At 42.7% G+C, this 18,130-nt stretch overlaps 1 protein-coding gene across 3 annotated transcripts in view; it reads right to left on the bottom strand.

The window, feature by feature from the left end:
* cep72 (centrosomal protein 72) overlaps positions 1–18,130 on the bottom strand; it is a 234,410-nt gene that overhangs the window by 24,958 nt on the left and 191,322 nt on the right. For all 3 annotated transcript variants that reach the window (XM_068055509.1, XM_068055516.1, XM_068055501.1), the window contains 3 exons: positions 10,257–10,460; positions 1,910–2,223; positions 283–436 (listed from right to left, as the gene is read on the bottom strand). In XM_068055509.1, coding sequence (XP_067911610.1) covers positions 283–436; positions 1,910–2,223; positions 10,257–10,460 — 672 coding nt within the window. The remainder of the gene's footprint in view (positions 1–282; positions 437–1,909; positions 2,224–10,256; positions 10,461–18,130) is intronic.

Below are 18,130 nucleotides of genomic sequence, written 5' to 3'. Positions count from 1 at the left end.
TCAACTGAGGGAATACGTTTCATCTAGAAAGACGGTACCTCTGAGAGTAAAGCATTCCCTCAACTATTGCACTGAAGAATCAGCCCGGTGTTCAAGTCTCTGGAGTGGGAAATGAACCCATAACATTCCGACTCAGAGTCGAGAATGCTACCCACTGAACCATGACTGACACTTAAGGTAAGTGGAGAAGGTAGGATAACAAGCATCTTATCATTAAAACTACAACACATCCATCCTTTGAAATAATTGTAAATTTAAGAAAGAAAACTGCAGAGTACTCACTCAGAAATTTTTCATTACAATGAAGAGACTTAAATCCATTCCAGTATCTGTCAACTAGATCTAGAAAACTATCCATGCAGTTTGGGTTAAAGAAATTTGTATCAACTGTTGGATGTTCTATAGACAGTACGTCACAGGGTAGCGTTTGGACTGTCTGTAAAATGGAATCGTACAGCAAAGAAAGGTAGTGAAAATTTCAGACATGACTGTTTTTACACAGCCCCAACCAAGTTATACGGCAGCTGCTGTCAACTGCTCCAAAGCATTTGCTCAAGCTATCAACTGGCAAAATAAACTGACTAGTGCTGACAATAATACAATGATAGCCAACTTTTATTAAAGGGAGAAATTTATCCTGCAAGTGTTCACTCATTACAATAATCCACTGCCACTTATAACTCTCATGTTGTGAGCAATTCACTCAATTTTATCTGCAAAGGCTAGTATGATTACTATTATTCTGATGAAAGATCATCCACCTGAAACCTGTTTCTCTCTCTCTCTCCCCACAATTGCGGCTTGACCTGCTGACTGTTTGCAGCACTTTCTATTTTTATTGCATTACTAATATTGTGTGGGGTGCAGGTTCACCCGACAGGGAATGGATCACCTGGCTGAAATTTAGGAAGATATGGTCACAGCAGGGACACACTATCCAGAATGCTCACTTGCAAAATACTGACTTCTACTCAAAGATCAGGCACCCCTGCTTAAACTGGTAAACTGTGCTGTAGGAAATGAACTGCACTCAGTCACAAAGTGGGATGTGTCAACTCTGCATATTGCACACTCTGGTGGTCATACTGCCATGCAAGCATGAACCCATTTAGGGGTACTTTTCACATAGTATGAACTCAAGCAAGATGCATGTGCCAGGGTTGTCGCCAGGCAGCAATGTTGGATGGAGGCTAGTATCTGACGAATGCCATTGTACAGTGGGTTATAGCATATTGTGCATCCTGCCTAGGTAGCATTTGGTTCTGTATGTTAAACTGCAGGATCTCCACTTCAACGCAGTTAGGATGCCAGCATCAGCAAACAAGATAGTGGACAACAGTTCAAATTTTCCCTGCAGAAAGGAAAGGAGGAAGAATACTAGCATCCTTTGGAGAAAAACAGCAAAGTTGCAAGCTGATTTTTTTTAAACAAAGCAAAATGCTGCAACAGGAAAGTGATGAGTCAGTAATCCAGGCATGACTTGATAAATCGGATGCGTGTGATGATGCCAGCACTCTGATTCTACCAATCAATCTATTTAAACTAAAAACAAAAAATACTGGCAAACATTCAGCAGCACCTAAGGTGGGGGGGGGGGGGGGGGGGGGGCGGGGAAAGAGAGAGAGAGAGAGAGAGAGAGAGAGAGAGAGAGAGGGGGGGGAGGGAGAGAGAGAGTCAGAGAGAGAGAGACAGAGAGAAAAACAGAGTTAATATTTCAGGTCACAGCTTCTGCCTGATGTACTGACTGTTTTCCAGCATTTCCTGTTTTAATTTCAGGCTTCCAGTATCCACAGTAGATTTCTTTTGTTTCAACGTATTTAAAATGTTTCGCTTTGTGATTTTAAGCAGTCAGTTTAGCGCCGCTTGCTCTCTCCTTCTCTCATCACTTGTGTTGAGTACAGCGACTCACCTCACAGCCTCTACTGCTAGAACTGTTGCTCCTCCCATCGTCACCGTCAGGTTTCTGAGGTGCAAGTTGCCTTCTGACGTGCGGCTCCTGTGTTTGGTTATAATGAGAGGTTGGCACAGTTGGGGCAACTGAGGGATGCCCACCCAGTAGCTTGAGCACCTCTGCAGGATGACTCTGCACCAGTCTGATGGGCTGGTCCCCGACCCTCAGCTTCTTTCCATTCATCTCATTGGCTGGCAAGGAACCAGTGAAAGTGCAAGACACCGTTGATCTGGGAAGCTGATGCCCTGATGCAGGAGGATTGTGCAAGGAGCCTGTGGGGAATACCACACGTTATAAAGAACTTCCATTTTATTAATGCCTTGGATGTTCCAAAACCCTTCATAACTGATTGCTTTTGAAGTGTAGTAACTGTTGTTTTGCAGGCAAATGCAACAACCAATTTTCACAAAGTAAGGCCCTACAAACTGTAGCAAGATAAATGCACAGTTAATGTTTTTGTGGTGTTGGTTGAGGGATAAATGTTTACCAGGACACTAGAGAGAACTCCCCTACTCTTCTTTGAATAGTGCCATGGGATCTTTTACACTCATCTGAGAAGGCAGGCAGGGCCTCGGTTGAATGAAAAATGGAACTTCTGACAGTGCAGCACTCGCACCCCCCCCCACCCCCCCGACCCACCCCAGCAAAGGGGTGTTGAATCCAATTGTTGTGCTCTGACCGCCACCTCAGCTGAAATTGGAAAATAAATCAGTGCAGTCCTCAAATCAAACCAGACATCACAGTCACGAAGTAGAGGGGTGAATGTATCATTATATTGACACACTAAAATAGTGATACAGAGCCTATCATTTTAATGTATTTTCCTACTACGCTGTGCCTACATCAATGACACTCCATGGCTGGAGGAGGCCCTTCAACTGAACAAGAGAGTGATACTCCTTCTTACAGATTGCCGTTAAAGAAAGTGGGTGCATCAATCCCACTGTGCACTCAGGTCCCCAAAGCTTTCTCTAACATAGATGCAAACAATGAACATAAAATCAATCTCAATGCTTCAAGGAATCAGAAGAAAATCCGTAAACACATTTTAGTTTCGAGAGTCCTGAAAGGGACCACAATGTTATTAAAAAAAGAAACAGATTAAAGCTATGAGAAGCCTCCTTATTTTGCATAAGCAAACTGCCTTCTGTTTGAAACCAACAACAGCTTGCATTTACATAACACTTTTAATATAGAAAAGCTGAAGTCTGTAACATGAGAGAAAAAGAAAGCCACAAGCACTTCACAGATATGCATCTAGACAAAGGAGATTTTAGGAAAGGTGACCAAAACCATGTTTGAAGAGGTGGGTTTTAAGGAAAATAGAAAAGTGGAAAGGCAGAGCAGTTTAGGAAGGGTATTTTAGGCAGCTGAAAGCATGGACATCAATGAAGGGGCAAAGGGTATTGGGGGCTGGAGTCAGAAAAAGGCAAAGTTTGAGGTGCGGCTGGGCGGAGGAAGGGAGGAGGGTTGTAGGGCTGGAGGAGCTCAAAGAGATAGGAAGGTTTAAAATATGTAAATCAGAATTCTAAATTTGAACCATTGTTGGACCAGGTGCCAATGTAGTTCAGCAAGGTTATAGGTGAGTGGGACTATGTGCAGTGTTGGACTGGTATTAGGCAGTGGGGTTTTGGATTAATTGTAGTTTATGGAGAGTGCAGGATTGGAGGCAAGCCAGAAGAGCGTTGGATTAGTCAAGTCTGGAGATGACAAAGCGATGGATCAGGGTTTCAGCATCACATAAATATAAGTAGGGGCGGAATGAAAAACATTAAAGGAGATGGAAGTAGGCGACCTCTGTGATGGAGATGATATGCAGACCGAAACTTAGTTCAAGGCTGAATAGAATACGGAGGTTGTGAACCGAATTGTTCCGACCGAGACTGTGCTTAAGGAAGGGAATGGAATTGGTGACAACGTTTTTGTTTTGTGTTTAGCTGGAGGAAATCGCAGTTCACCAAAGACAAGCAGTCAGGCAACACAGAGGGAGTGGAGGGGTCAACAGAGGTAGTGGAGGTAGAGCTGAGTGTTGTCAGCTTAAATGTGGAAGGTGACATAGGAATACACAACATGGTGCTCAAATCTTAGAAAGAAATCTAGTGACAGCACAAAGATATGTATACTTTGTGATACCTTTCAACCATTTTAGTTAAAAAAGGAGGGTAAAATACTGCAGTGCATTGTTAATGGGCAGGGGAGTTGTACAGTGCAATGTAAGCAAAACCCAGCAGGTGGCACTCTTGTCAAGCTATCCCTTTCTACCTCAAAATGAATTATGTTCCATTATAATCCGTAATGAAATAGGAATTATGATCCTGTGACCTTACTGCACCCACCGAATAAAGTCTAGCAAAGCAGACCAGTATTGTGTACCTTAGTGAACAAATCAGTGGGATCAGTTTAGGATTTCTCTAACCAAGAGCCATGATAGTACAGAAGCAGATTGTTCAGCCTATGAGCATCTGTGTCCAAATCAAACCCAGGGATTATAAAATAGTCACCGGCCCGAGCTTTCAAGATCCTACACATATACCACTTGAAGAATGTAGCACTTTTACACCCACATCTAAAACTGTCAAGAGTTTTTATTTTGCAGTCTACAAAGGACCATACAAAAGTAAAATACTGTGGATGCTGGAAATCTGAAATAAAAACAGAAAATGCTGGAAATAATCAAGTCAGGTATCATCTATGGCGAGAGAAACAGAGTTAACCTTTCTGGTCAATGACCTTTTGCCAGAACTGAAATAAGTTAGAGATATACCAGGTTTTAAGCAGGTAGAGACGCAGGGAAAGAGGGGGTGGGCAGGGGGGGGAAAAGAGTGGGGGAAGTGGCAGCTTTCCCTTTGTTCTCTCCCCACCACCCCCGCCCAAGCCTCTTTCCCAGCCTCTGTACTTACTTGAAACTTGTTACATCTAAAACTTTTTCCAGTTCTGAGAAAAAGTCATTAACCTGAAATAGTAACTCTGTTTCTCTCTCCACAGATCCTGCCTAACCTGCTGAGTATTTCCAGCACTTTCTGTTTTTACTACAGATTACCAGGTTAGTGAGGGGAGAGTGACTGCCCTTGACATCGAGGCAGTATTTGACCGATGTCATGCTAGGCCCCCACCTGCCAAGAATGATGTACATGGATTTGTCATGAACATTCATATTAAACTGTTACTGGAGTGAAGAAAGGACTTGTTAAACAGATCAGCTGCGGCTGGAAAAGAAATTTTCATAATAACAGATGGTGATTGGAAGGACAAAGGACCATTTCCTGACACATTCAACCCACAATGGACCTTGATTTAAAGTCTGACTCGGGTATAAAATTAAAACCCAGCCACAGCCAACCCGAACCGGAGTCCTTTAATTTTTTTTCGCACCCGACCCGACCCAACACGAATATCCTTCATCTGTTCCGGCAGCAGGCTATTCCTGCAGATGGAGTCGTGGGGAATCATGTGTACGCCTGATCCTGTGACTTCCAGGAAGCAGCACTGTCCAGCCCAAGCTGACCCGAACCCGAATGCTGGACTCGGAATATAGACCCGAAACTTGCTGTCGGGTCCAGTTGGGTTCGGGTCAGGCAGCCAGGCTTTACCTTGATCACCAGGTATTGTGTGTAAATGGAGCATTCCAGAGACTGCTAAGGTGATACAATCCAAGACATGGTCAGACCAGTTATTCACATGACTAATCTGCTTGGCAACCTGGGTTTTTCTGAACTGTACAAACAGTTTGAACTGAGAGTGTCTGTATGCTCCTGGACTGAAAAGATCTCTCCTGTCTGTTCCCATCTGTTTCTCACAAGCCTCTGAATCCACTGAAGACACATGAATCCCAAGAGAGAAAAGTCTACTACAGTGAACAAGGTTTAAGAATAATACTGGGGCCCAACGAAAAGCAACATCTACCTACAATCAAGGGCTCTACACTGAGCTCGAAGAACTGTAACAAAAACTCTTCCGATATTGCCTCAAACTTTTCACTTTTTTTTTTATTGTGCCCTTTTCTGTCTCTATTTGCACGTGTGTATCGTGTATGCATGCTGGCCTGGGCACGTCGTGTATCCACAGGGGTCAATCGGATTAGAGTTTAAGTTTAATAAATTTCAATCTTTCTTCTTTAAACCTAAGAAAGCTCGTTTGTGCTGGCTTCGTTGCCTTAAAATGGGAAAGTGGTGATCAAGGATTCACCAAGGGGGAGCTAAAAACATGGTGTATTTAAAATTAAACGCTATTCCAGCAAGACAAGGTGAAGGCTGAAAGGGAACCCTTAGACCTCTTTCTCACCTGGTCGTAACAGAAATTTGGGTGTGTCCCGAATTTTACCCACAGACAAACAAGAGAAATTGGAAGTGGGAAGCCAAACTGTGCCTATTTCAACAAGAGCAAGATTTCAATAAAGGTTTTTTTGTGATTGTGTGTGCTTGAATACTTTTTTTAAAAAATTCATTCATGGGATGTGGGCATCGCTGGCCAGGCCAGCATTTATTGCCCATCCCTAACTGGCCTAGAGAAGGTGGTGGTGAGCTGCCTTCTTGAACCGCTGCAGTCCATGTGGGGTAGGTACACCCACAGTGCTGTTGGGAAGGGAGTTCCAAGAGTTTGACCCAGCAACAGTGAAGGAACGACGATATAGTTCCAAGTCAGGATGGTTTGTGACTTGGAGGGGAACTTGCAGGTGGTGGTGTTCCCATGCATTTGCTGCTCTTGTCCTTCTAGTTGGTAGAGGTCGCGGGTTTGGAAGGTGCTGTCTAAGGAGCCTTGGTGCGTTGCTGCAGTGTATCTTGTAGATGGTACACACTGCTGCCACTGTGCGTTGGTGGTGGAGGGAGTGGAATGTTTATAGATGGGGTGCCAATCAATTTGTCCTGGATGGTGTCGAGCTTCTTGAGTGTTGCTGGAGCTGCACCCAACCAGGCAAGTGGAGAGTATTCCATCACACTCCTGACTTGTGCCAAACTGTGCATTGGCAGGAGACAAACCCCTGCAGTTTCCCTGAATGTCCAGTGGATCAGGCAATGATCAAACCAGCTCCCCCAGAGGAGACTGCATTGGCACTGCAGGCAGATGATGATGAGGTGTGCCTGTCTGAGACTTTCTTAGGAGACCCAGGGAATGAATGAAATGGATTTTCCCTAGCTGAGCCTCAGTGAGCTGACCCAGTATTATGAGAGTTAGCACAGGATGCCTAATCTGAAAGTGAAACAGAGGGAGTCCCTGATCGCTGCTATTTAAAAAATGAGGTAAAAAATTAGGAAATGGAGTTCTCCTCACAGACCTGAGAGCAAGGAGTGGACAGTAGTTCACCAGTTAGTGGTGCCGCGGAGGTACCGGAGAGAAATATTAAGAAGGGCCCACGACACTACATTGCCTGTACATGCCGGTATACGAAAGACCAAAGCCCGCATAAGACAGCAGTTTAATTGGCCAAAACTCCACAAAGATGTGGTGGAGTACTGCAGGAGTTGCCGCATGTGCCAGGTTGAGGGGAAACCCCAACTTACAGTAAAACCTGCACCCCTCAGTCCTGTACCGTTAGGAGGACCCTCCAGCAGAGGGCTGGTGAACTTTAAGGGACCCCGCCAAGAACAAAAAGGGAAAGGCGGGCATAAGGTTGGGAAAAGGTTAGACAAGGAAGGGGAAAAAGTGGCCAAGAGGGCAGGTTAAAGGAAGTCCAGGAGGAATCCCAGATGAAAACCCCTACTGTCCGGTCAGCCAACCCTGAAAAATGTGAAAAGTTAGACCCGACATCCTCCTACGTAAATGCAGACTCTAGAAGCACCCCACCAGAGCTGCTAACAACATTTACAGAGACAAAGAGAGACCTCTAGGGGACAGAGAAACCATGAGGGTGATGCCTCATCTAGTTAAAGTGCCATAGAGGAGTGCAGTAGAGTCTGCACAAATACCTGCAGGCAGGAGTGTCTTCTGGGACAAAAGGGAGATTAGCAAAGAATCCTCCCCCACAGTCAGAACCAAAGAAAACCACCCATCCCCAAAGTCAAAAGCCTTTGCATGACAGCGAAGCACTGAAAGAGTGTTCAGGATAGACACACCCACTACTGACTCTCCTGAGGAGAAAAAAATTCCAGCTTCGGGCTAATTAAATCTAACCCCTCCCTCCCCACCCCACCCTTTCAGACCTCAACAGCAACAAAGACCCTAGGCAGCCATGGAAATGGGCAAATGGAAGAGAAACTTCCTCAAAAAGGAACATGTTTATTGCAAGGCCAAAAAAGGGGTGATTTTAATAAGTTTTAGGATTTGTGAATGAATGAGAGAAATCCATGTTAATTTCCTTTATCTTATATTTTCTCTCGAGCCTTTCAATGAAACGCGTTTTCTCAAATCGCATTTCATTCTGCTCTGTGTGGAGGTGTCGAGTTAGGCCCCCACCTGCCAAGAATGAGGCACATTAATTTTGTCATGAACATTGATATTAAACGGTTACTAGAGTGAAGAATGGACTTGTTAAAAAGAGCAGTCATGGCTGGAAAAGACATTTGCATATTAACAGACGGTGATTGGAAGGACAACGGACCAATCCCCGACACATTCAACCTACAATGGACCTTGATCACCAGGTATTGTGTGTAAGAGGAGCATTCCAGAGACTGCTAAGGTGATACAATCTAAGACATGGTCAGACCAGTTATTCACATGACTAATCTGCTTGGCAACCTGGATTTTTCTGAACTGTACGAACAGTTTGAACTGAGAGGGTTTGTTTGCTCCTGGACTGAGAAGATTTCTCCTGTCTGTTCCCATCTGTTTCTCACAAGCCTCTGAATCCACTGAAGACACATGAACCCCAAGAGAGAATAGTCTCCTACAGTGAACAAGGTTTAAGAAGAATACTGGGGCCCAACGAAAAGCAAAATCTACCTACAATCAAGGACTCTACACTGAGCTCGAAGAGCCATAACAAAAACTCTTCAGATATTGCCTCATATTTTTCACATTTTTTTCTTCTGCTCTTTTCTGTCTCTATTTGCACATGTATCGCGTATGCATGCTAGCTTGGGCACGTCGTGTATCTGTAGGCTTGTCGTGTAACCATAGGCATCAACTGAATTAGAGTTCAAGTCTAATAAATTTCAACCTTTCTTCTTTAAACCTAAAAAAGCCTGTTTGTGCTGGTTTCTTTGCCTTATAATTGGAAAGCGGTGAACAAGGCTTCACCAAGAGGGAGTGAAAAACACGATGTGTTTAAAATTAAACCTGGTTACAGTAAGCCCAGGTGAAGGATGAAAGGGAACCCTAGACCTCTTTCTCACCTGGTCATAACACCAAGTATGGCATCAGGAGCCCTAGCAAAATTGGAGTCAATGGGAATCAGGGGGAAGGCTCTCTGCTGGTTGGAGTCATACCTACTGCAAAGGAAGATGGTTTTGGTTGTTTGTGGTCTATCATCTCAGCTGCAGGACATGACTGCAGGAGTTCCTCAGGAAAGTATCCTAGGCCCAACCATCTTCAGCTGCTTCATCAACAACCTTCCTTCAATCATCAGATCAGAAGCTGATGAATGCACAATGTTCAGCACCATTCACAACTCCTCAGATACTGAAGCAGTCCATGTAGAAATGCAGCAAGACTTGGATAATATCCAGGCTTGGACTGATAAGTGGCAAGTAACATTCACGCCACACAAGTGACAGGCAATGGTAATCTCCAACACTGACGCACAGTGACAGCAGTGTACACCATCTACAAGATGCACTGGAGCAATACAGCAAGGCTCTTTAGACAGCACCTTCCAAACCCGCGACCTCTACAACCTAGAAGGACAAGGGTAGCAAATGCATGGGGAACACCACAATCTGCAAGTTCCCCTCCAAGCCACACACCATCCTGACTTGGAACTATATCGCCGTTCCTTCACTGTCACTGGGTCAAAATCCTGGAACTCCCTCCCTAACAGCAGTTTGGGTGTACCTACACCCCAAGGGACTGCAGCGGTTCAAGAAGGCAGTTCACCACCACCTTCTCACAGGCAATTAGGGGTGGGCAATAAATGCTGGCCTAGCCAGCGATGCCCACATCCCAAGAATGAATTAAAAAAAATTTTTTAATCTGTTTGAACTTTCCACAGATCGTTCTTGTAAATATTCCATCAGCCAACAACACACAAGTCACTATGATAATATAATTTGGTGCATCTGTTTTAGCAACGTACTTCTCAACGACAACGAATGCAATCAACAGACTTATGCTCTTGGGAACAAAATGTGAACTGATTGAAGTATCCTTTGCGCCTTTACCTGCCTTTGTAATTTTGTATGGAGTTTGCAGTATTAGAACAGTACAGTACCTGGGTGCGGGGTGAAGTATGGGCGTGATGTGACCCTGTGATAGGCCTCAGCCTCATCTTGAAATTTCAAGTTGGGATCCACTGCAGTGAACTCTCGGGTTTTATCATCTGCAAATGTTACTCGGCTACATCGTGCGGTGGTCCCTGTGCCACAAGCAATGGTACGAGACTGTGGAGAGGAAGTACTGGGTAAAGTTGTATAGTCTAGGCAAAAAACATAAAAGGATAACCCTTAGTTGCAACATATAGATAGTAAAATTCATTGACCACAATAGGAACAGAAGTGAGGCATCAAAACCCCTCAAAGTCTATCTATTCAATTCGATCATGGCTGGTCTGTATCTAACTCCATTTATCTGCCTATACCTCGATACCGATATCAAACATTAATCAGTCTCAGGCTTGAAAATTTCAGTTGACCCAACTATTTGGGGCAAGAGAGTTCTACACTGTGTGTGGGAAAAGTGTTTCTTAATTTCACTCCTGAATGGACCAGCTCTAATTTTAACATTACATCAGAATAGCTTTGAATAGCCATTGCCAATAGCAAAACAAACTGCATTAATGCAGTACATGAAGCCTTAGTTCATTAAATCTTTATTCTCAACTTCAGAACCCAAAGCAATGAATACATTTTGAAAACATATTTGTTTCCATCTTTTTGTCATTGCTAGTTCAACAAATAATGGTGCAATTTCTGGAGCAGAAACTTGGCATTTAAGTTCCAGCAGAGGGCGCTTGAGCGACATTTCAGACAGAAGATTCTGGCGTACCCCGATCTGTAAATGCAGCAAAAGGGATCATTGCTAATTTGGTGCCAAATTGATGCCAATAATGAGATGTGCAGACATAATTATACTCTGTGCAATAACACAAAAAGTATATGAGTGAATCTTCATTCACACCTGATTTTTCAAGTGTTCAACCAATTTAGTCAGTGCGTGCAAAAGTGTAGGGAAAATACCAAGTTACGTTCAGGAATCTGAAACACAATTTCCTTATGACTGTCAGCATAGTTTAAATTAATTATGAACAACAGATCCATCACATTAAAAATATAAATAAATATACCACAATTTGAGCATCTGCTACATCATGAACCATATTTGATTATTCTGATGCTATACTATGCTGGTGGCATAGATCTCTTATTGGAACATTCTCACTAACAGTTCAAATGATCAGGACGTGTTATATAATGAAATACTGTAATGATTTATTTAATAGCATGGTGTCAGATGCAGTATAAGCCAATGGAATGAACATAGGAACAGTAGCCAATTAAGCCCCTTGGGCCTGCTCTGCCATTCAATTAGATCATGGGTGATCTGTTTCACAACTCCAACCTTTGCTCCATAACCCTTGATACCCTTAATCTACCTTCAAGGCTCCAGCTTCCTGATTTCCTTCCTAAATGGCCTGGCTCTAATTTCAAGATGATGTCCCCTTGTTCTTGAATTCCCCCTATCAGAGGAAATAGTTTCTCTGTTTCTGCCCTATCAAATTGATATATCATTTTAAACACCTCGACCAGATCACCCTTCAATTTTTTATACTCAAGTTTATGCAACCCTTTAAGTCTGGTATTATTCAGGTGAACCAGCACAGCACCCCATCGAAGATCAATATATTCCTCCTGAGTTGCGGTGCCCAAAACTGAATGCAGTAATGTACTTCAAAACTGCAAGTGCCTATAAGGTTAAAATTAGCTGAAACTCTAAATACTGATTTCTGAATCCATTTTTCTATTTAAAATGTATAATACAATGTTAAGCTTACTAGGGAGCCCAAGTTTACTATATTAAATTACAGTGACCAAGTTGAAAGCAGCAGGAAACGGAATCATGAGAAGTCTTGGGACTGGGAGACGGAAAGCACTATTGCACAAGGGTTTAAAGAAGCAATATTCAATGAAAATAAAGCTGTATTAGCGGAGAGACTAGAGAAGCTGGGATTATTCTCCATAGAGCTGAAGAGGTTAAGGGAAGATATAATGTTCAAAATTATATGGGGTTCTGACAGAGCGAATATGAAGGAACTGTTTCCACTGGTTGAATGGTCAGTAACCAGAGGAGACAGATTTTAGACAATTGGCAAAAAAAAGAGGGGGAATGAGGAGAATCTTTTTTTTAATGTAGTGAGTTATGATAATCTGGAAAGCACTACCAGAAAGGGTGATGGGAGGAGATTCGATAGTAACTTACAAAAGGTAAATTGGATATATACTCGAAAAAGCAAACTATGTCGAGCTATAGGGAAACAGCAGGGAAGTGGGACTAATTGCATGTTCTGTATGATTCTATGAATCAAAAAGAATGGGCACTGCTGAAGCAAATTGCAGTGAATGGTTACAAAACTGCACAGGCATTCATTTTGAAGTGAAAATCAGAAATAAAGTCAACTCTAGGTCTAGCAGAAGTGGAGTAAATGAGTAGTAAGCAGTAACATGTGTTGACAAGAGGTTAGGGCTTGTTTTGAGGAGGGGTGCTAAGCATTGGCATTTGGAGTTATGTTGTGCTATTTACAGCTGATGTGTAATTTTGTGATTTTCTGGCATGCTTTGTGTGCCTCTAAGGTCAGCAAGTGCTTTGGCTAAGCGCATACCTGTTAACACTGGGAGGGGTCCTCCTGAAATGGAGAGGTGTTTGAACAGAACTCGGAAGACTGGTTAAGGGACTACTGGAACAGGGCTGTATTGGCGAGGCGAAAGAAACAAGCAAGGTGAAGAGATAGCCTGAAGGAATGTGGAGGAGCAGGGTGGAGAGTGAGAAAGTGCAAAAAAGGCAACATTTCTGAAACAGCTCAAGTGCCAAAACTGAAAAGGAATGCTTAAAAACATTTAAGAGTATCCACTGCCTTCCTGCATCAGAAGCACCTTCCCCCTCCCCCACTATATGTCCTCCTTCTGAAATTTATTTTTTGTTATTAACCGTCATTCTATATTTAACTTCTTTGGCATTGAATTTTACTAGAAAAGGAAAATATACATGGTTATGGGGAAAGAGCAGGGGAGTGGGATTAATTGGATAGTTCCTTCAGGCAGGTTGGACCAAAAGGTCTCTTTCTGTAAGGTGCTGTAAGTTTCTTAGTCCGACAGGCAGCTGTGCTGATAGAGGAGGAAAGAGATGGATTGGCTCAAGCCTGCAGAGTAGAGATGGTGAATGGACCAGGTTCACAGCACATGGCCACGCTCAAGTGGAAAGGTGAGAGATGGGACAGAAAACAACACAATTGAAGATCTCGGAATAAAGGAACAGGAGTAGGCTAAAGGCCTGCTCGGGTCTGCAAATGAAACCCGACCCGAGCCTGACAGAATCATATCCGACCCGAGCCCTTTCATTTTCTCTCACGTCCAACCCGACCACCAGAATATAATCAACCTTATTGAAGAGGTTGTGCTGTACCTTGGATGGAATCGTTTACTGCAGACTAGTGCAGAGTGTTTCCCGCCTTGACGTCCTGGCTGTCACTGTGTCTGACCCGGCCCGACCCGACCTGAGCCCGAATGTCGGACCTGGAAGAGCGACCTGACCCGAACCCGACATATGTTGTCGGGTCCCGTCGGATTCGGGTCGGGTAGCCATGCTCGAGAGTAGGCTACTCAGCCCCTTGAGCCTTTGCTGCCTACAGCTGATCTGTACCTTACCACCACCTTGGTTCCACAACCCTTAATATACCAACAAAAATCTACCAATCTTAGTTTTGAAAATTTCAACTGTCCTCTCGCCTCAACTGCTTTTGGGGAGGAGAATGTTTCAAATTTTCACTGACCTTTATGTGAAGAGCTGCTTCCTGACACCACCCCTGAACAGACTAGCTCAAATTTTAAGGTTACACTCCTTGTTATGGACTCTTCCTCCAAAGGAAATTGCTTTTCTGCATTTACCCTATTTTATCCTTTAATCACAAACACCTCAATTAGATCACCTCTTAATTTTCTATACTTGAGGGAATAAATACAAGGCTATCTATGTAACCTGTCCTCAATATTTAACCCTGGTATCATTCTGGTGAACTTGCACTGCACCCATTTTAATTTAACTTTTGTATCTGGCTGCTTAACAGAGGACTAAAAACCCCAAAAAAGTGAAAATAAAAGGTGTTGTAAATACATTTTTAAAGTAAGGAAAGATAAAATAAAGCGGGAAACAAGGCAAAGAATAAAGTTTAGGGGAAAAAACCTGCCTTGTGGATGCTGGTAGAATTGATTTTGGGGATGTGACTGGATCATGGTGACTGCGAGATCACGCAGTTAGCACAGACCAATCAACCAAGCTAAAGTGACTCTACAATTACAGTGATACAGGCATAAACTGTTCAATATTGACACATGGTTTGCTTCATTCTTTCAGAATTCTTCTCCGGTAGTGTAATAATCAAGCTATAGAATGCAGTACAGCAGAACACCTGGTTTTCACCTCTCAAATTATGAAAAAATAATTTTGAAGTGCACGCGCATAAGTAAATGTGCAGCATAATTTCCCTCTAAATGAGTAAACTTCTTTCCCTGATGTGAAGAAACAATTACTCTACTATTAAAAGAAACATCCTGATCTCTGAGCTACAGTGCCGTTTCTGGTTTGCAGACATGTCCTGAGCGAAGATAACACAGGAACAGGAATAAGCTGTTTAGTCGCTCAAGTCTTTCAATGAGATTATGGCTGATCTGCAGCCTAATTCCATATACCCACTTTTGCACCATAACCCTTAATGCCTTTCATTATCAAATCTCAGACTTAAAATCAGCAATTGATCTAGCATCAATTGCCATTTGTGGAAGAGATTTCCAAACTTCGACCACCCTTTGTGTGTGTAAGTATTTTCTAATTCCCCTCCTGAAAGGTCAGGCCCTAATTTTTAGACTATGCCTCCAGTCCCTGACTCCCCAACTAGCTGAAATAGTTTTTCCTCCATCTATCCTATCTGTTTCTCTTAATATCTTGAAAACATGGATCATATCACCTCTTAACCTTCTGAATTCCAGTGAGTACAGCCCTAGTTTGTATAATTTCTCTCTGTAATTTAACCCTTGGAGTCCAGATATCACTCTGGTAAATCTACATGGCACTCCCCCTAAGGCTAATATATCCTCCCTAAGGTGTGGAGCACAGAACTGCTCATAGTACTCCAGGTATGGTATAACCAGGGCTTTGTACAGCTGCAGCATGATTTCTACTTCCTTGAATTCTCATCATCTAGATGTTTAGCCTTTTTGATTATTTTCTGTACCTGTTCATGACATTTGAATGTACCAGGACCCCCAAGTCTCTTTGGACGTCCACTGTTTCTAGCTTTTCACTATAACATTTACCATAGAAATCAGACCAAAGAGTACGTTCCGGAGAACTGTATTGACTTATTCAGAATGACTGGAAAAGTGTAAAAGGACAGTTATGCTGTGCAATTAGAGTCACTGCATGTCAAAACTAATACAATACAAACCATGTGGTACAACTGCAGTCAAACAAGTGACAGTTTCAATGGTCACACAGGTTCAGTTTCCAGTGAGATTTACAGTATTGTGATTGAAATGCTGTTTCATCTCTTCCCTATTCCTAAGGCTTTGAGCTCAATTGAGAGATCTACAGACACTTCGCCAAGCCTTGACACAATCTATATATCATCTCATCCCATCACATCCTATTTCCAATGCATGCTGAATGATACAAAGCTCATTGCTTGTTCTAGCACGCAATGCTGTTCACCTCATATGGAAGACCAAGTTTTCCTCCATAAGATGCATGAACTAGCATGTGCAGTTTTAATTTAAGCATGAGTAGGGAATATTGGGAAGTAGGCTGAATCGTTAGAAACCAAAATCTAACAGAACTCAACTGTCTTTCTGGTTTCTGTAGGTCATCATCACACAGGGAAGTATTTGTTTTTAAATTTATTTTTGGGATGTGGGTGACCCAGGAAAGTTAGCCATTGATTGTCCATCTGTAGTTGCCCTGGAGTGATGGCGGTCCTTCTTCTTGAGCTGCTGCATTGCTTCCTGTCCATGGTGCTCCTACAATGGTGTTAAGATGGCAACCCAGGTCCAAGTCAGGATGGTGTGCAACTTGGAGGGAAACTAGGAGGTAACGGTGTTCCTACGATATTGCTGCAATTTTAGGGATCAAGGGATATGGGGAGAAAGTGGGCACAGGGTACTGAATTAGACGATCAGCCATGATCTTTTTTGAATGGCGGAGCAGGCCCGAAGGGCCTACTCCTGCCCCTATTTTCTATGTTTCTGCTCTTGCCCTTCTTGGCGGTAGGGTTCACAACAGAGAAAGGTTCTGTTGAAGTAACCTTGCTGAATGACTGCAGTGCATTCTACAGAACATACATACCAAAGCCACGAAGCACTGGTGGTGGAGGGGGTGCATATTGACTCCAGGGGCAAGAGCTGAACTGCCAATTTTGTAACGATTAGTTCCAAACCATGGCATGGGTCCAATATTCACTCAAAATTGGATTTGCAACAATCTTGGTTACTTCCTTCGACATTCATGCTCAACTCAAAACCCCAGTAATGTCCATGCTTATGAACTAAAACTTGGCCTTCTGCAAGCAGTGAATAGGATAGTGCGCTGCAAAGCAAAAAATTGAACCTTACACTGTTTACGTATTCCCTGGAAATATTTTGGGATGCCACCCTATACTCTCGATTTCTCAGACTGATGGAAAAACACTACACTGACAAATCGTATGTGCTCAGGCTAAACTACCAATTCAAATTTATTGCAAAACCAACATTTTTTTTTACAAAGCAAGAATACATCGGCAGAATAAATAACAACTTTAGTACCTATCTCTAACTAGTACATTCAACTGCTTACTGAGTTCAAAATGGCATCAGTCCCTTGATAGTTTTGTATGTAAATGTCTGTCTCTGAATTTGGGGAGTTTTGCCTCGCCTCAGTGACCTGGGAGTACGGTTGATCTGAGTGAAATAAACTCTGGAAAACTAGGCCTGCTGCTCAGGTGTATCTACCAGGCAGCTTCTGACAACAGATTGGAAATCAAGATGAACAAAGACAAATGGTAGCATTTGCTTGCACTTCACGTTAACAAAAGTGACACCTCGCGTCAGTGTTAGCAAGAAAATGCTTGCATTGACATGGAAAACACACGCCCATTTATACAAATATAGCTTCCATTTAATTGATTGATAACCAGATTAATATGCTCCATTCCAAATATGGGAAGCTTTGATAGCATATCACTTATCAGCAATAAAATGCTTATCTTATTTTTCTTGGGAGTTATTAGTTGCTACACGTATAGTGACTCTGTTCCTGTATCAAATAAACGTTTAATATAGTACTAACTGATCCTTACCCTGTTAAATAATCAGGAACTTCGTGCAGTTAGCACAGTAAATGCTGAAATATTTACTTCACAACCATTATCTGGCTTAACCCTTTAAAAGAAATGCATCAGAACAAAGCACTATGTTAACCAAAAATACATCCCTCTATTTTTTCTACCTTTAAATATTTTGTTTTCATCTTTATCTAAAATTATCTCGGGATCACTATGTCTCCCGATTGAAGCTGCAATTCCCAAGATCACCAGCCAAGACCTGGTGTTCCAGTCTCTGCTTCTTCGAAATCTTGATATTTCACCGAAAGTCCAAGGGGGTGAATTGGCAGTTCAAACACAAAACCATTGCTCTTGAATTCCTTCGAATTGATAGAAATAGAGGCTTAGCCTGAAAAAACCCCTCATTTTTCAATCTTTTTTTTTTTAAAAGGGGAATAATTAAGTGCCACACCAGTTTCCAGATTACAAAAACACACAACAACTACTTGTACGTGAACACGTTGCTATGTATTCTGTCAAAAATAGGGTTGGGTAGTGAATCCTAGTTTGTGTCTAAGAGGTGT

Source organism: Heterodontus francisci, chromosome 2 (genome assembly GCF_036365525.1).
Source record: "Heterodontus francisci isolate sHetFra1 chromosome 2, sHetFra1.hap1, whole genome shotgun sequence".
In the NCBI taxonomy this organism is placed as follows: domain Eukaryota; kingdom Metazoa; phylum Chordata; class Chondrichthyes; order Heterodontiformes; family Heterodontidae; genus Heterodontus; species Heterodontus francisci.
Note: the sequence above shows the minus strand (reverse complement) of the source record. Positions and strands in the feature narration are given on the sequence as shown.